At 40.3% G+C, this 1,305-nt stretch overlaps 2 protein-coding genes across 2 annotated transcripts in view; both read left to right on the top strand.

Annotated features, from left to right (window-relative positions):
• LOC107573187 (latexin-like) overlaps nucleotides 1-560 on the top strand; it is a 2,780-nt gene extending 2,220 nt beyond the window's left edge. Inside the window, exons 3-4 of the mRNA XM_016259636.1 lie at nucleotides 260-322; nucleotides 399-560. Coding sequence (XP_016115122.1) covers nucleotides 260-322; nucleotides 399-509 — 174 coding nt within the window. The 3' untranslated portion in view covers nucleotides 510-560. The remainder of the gene's footprint in view (nucleotides 1-259; nucleotides 323-398) is intronic.
• The window catches only part of lxn (latexin), a 27,145-nt gene extending 26,582 nt beyond the window's left edge, over nucleotides 1-563 (top strand). The window contains exon 8 of the mRNA XM_016259631.1: nucleotides 507-563. The gene's annotated coding sequence lies outside the window, so the exon portion shown is untranslated. The remainder of the gene's footprint in view (nucleotides 1-506) is intronic.
• The last annotated feature ends 742 nt before the right edge of the window (nucleotides 564-1,305 follow it).

Raw genomic sequence — 1,305 nt, 5'->3', positions numbered from 1 at the left:
CTAGTGTCTAAAAGCATCCCATGATGCACCTGATGAAGGTGTTTGATGCATGTTCAGCATGAACAGAAGCTCAGAGAGAAGAGTGTTTTCATCACTACATCATGCGTCATTTCATCGCTTTACTGTTATTCTAACATGTGGAAAGCAGTACTCATACGAGCAGGCGAAGCATGATTATGTGATTGTAAGTGATCTACATTACTGTCGTGTGGTTATGAATCATAAACGAGAGGCTGAAGAGCACTCTGGTGTGTTTCAGGAGTCGAGCGAGGAGCAGCTGATGTTGGAGTTTGTGGTTCTTCTTCATGACCTCCCCTCGCAGGTAACACAGAACACTACTCATTGTCTGTGGACACTGATGTGTGTGTGTGTTGACGGTGTGTGTGTGTGTTCTGTAGGAGATCGTTCAGTGGAAGCTGCTGGCGTCCTGGTCTCCAGACAGAGGCGTCAGGGTCCTGCAGACCGAGTGGCAGCCCAGATGCCCTCACGCCACCAAACCACCCAACTAACCCTGTGCTGAATGTGTGCCGGCCATCCAGACCAATAAAGACCGACCGATACAGCGGCTGCAGCGTGTGTGTTCATCACAGACAAACCCACGCTTCTCACAGATTCTGCCTCTATTAAAATCACTGCTCACCCAATCAAATCGATGGTCATTTTAGTATCATTGAGATATAGTTTTTGTTAATATTTTGAATTTAGTTAAATATAAACTAAATTATATTTCTATTTAGTTTTAGTATTTTTTTTATGTCTTCTCAGTTTTAGGTATTTTAGTACATCAGAATAAACTAAATGAAAATGAGAAATGTTGACTTGGCAACTAGCTGTAATAATAATTTTTTTTTAAATAATTTTATTTCAGTAAAAGTCCCCCTGAAATTAAAATGGAAGTTTTTTGGCTGTTAGTATGAATATGTTATTCTCAAGGTTATCTATAAGTTAGTGTGCTCCAAAACAATGACACAATTAGCATTTAGAATAAATGGATATTAGATATAAGAATTCAAAACTTACACGGTGTGTACTTGTGCCCTGTTCTAAGTTGTTTAGTAGTATAAATAGTAGCGGTGCAACTGTACACAGGTGTTTCGCTTCGGTGCGCGTGTGTACCGAACAAATACAGCGTTGTTTTAACCACTGCACGAGCGGAACTTCATTGCAAACTACAGTTATTTTGTTACTTTTGATAAGAAACAAAGTCTCATCTTTCAAATGATGTGGTTTCTCAGGAAATTCAAGCAATAAATGAGGTGTTGGCGCGACAGATCGCTGTATAAACGCCTCGGTTCAAACGGCAGC

Source organism: Sinocyclocheilus grahami, unplaced genomic scaffold, assembly GCF_001515645.1.
Source record: "Sinocyclocheilus grahami isolate Dianchi unplaced genomic scaffold, SAMN03320097.WGS_v1.1 scaffold1887.1, whole genome shotgun sequence".
In the NCBI taxonomy this organism is placed as follows: domain Eukaryota; kingdom Metazoa; phylum Chordata; class Actinopteri; order Cypriniformes; family Cyprinidae; genus Sinocyclocheilus; species Sinocyclocheilus grahami.
This window is presented reverse-complemented; position numbering and strand designations above follow the sequence as displayed.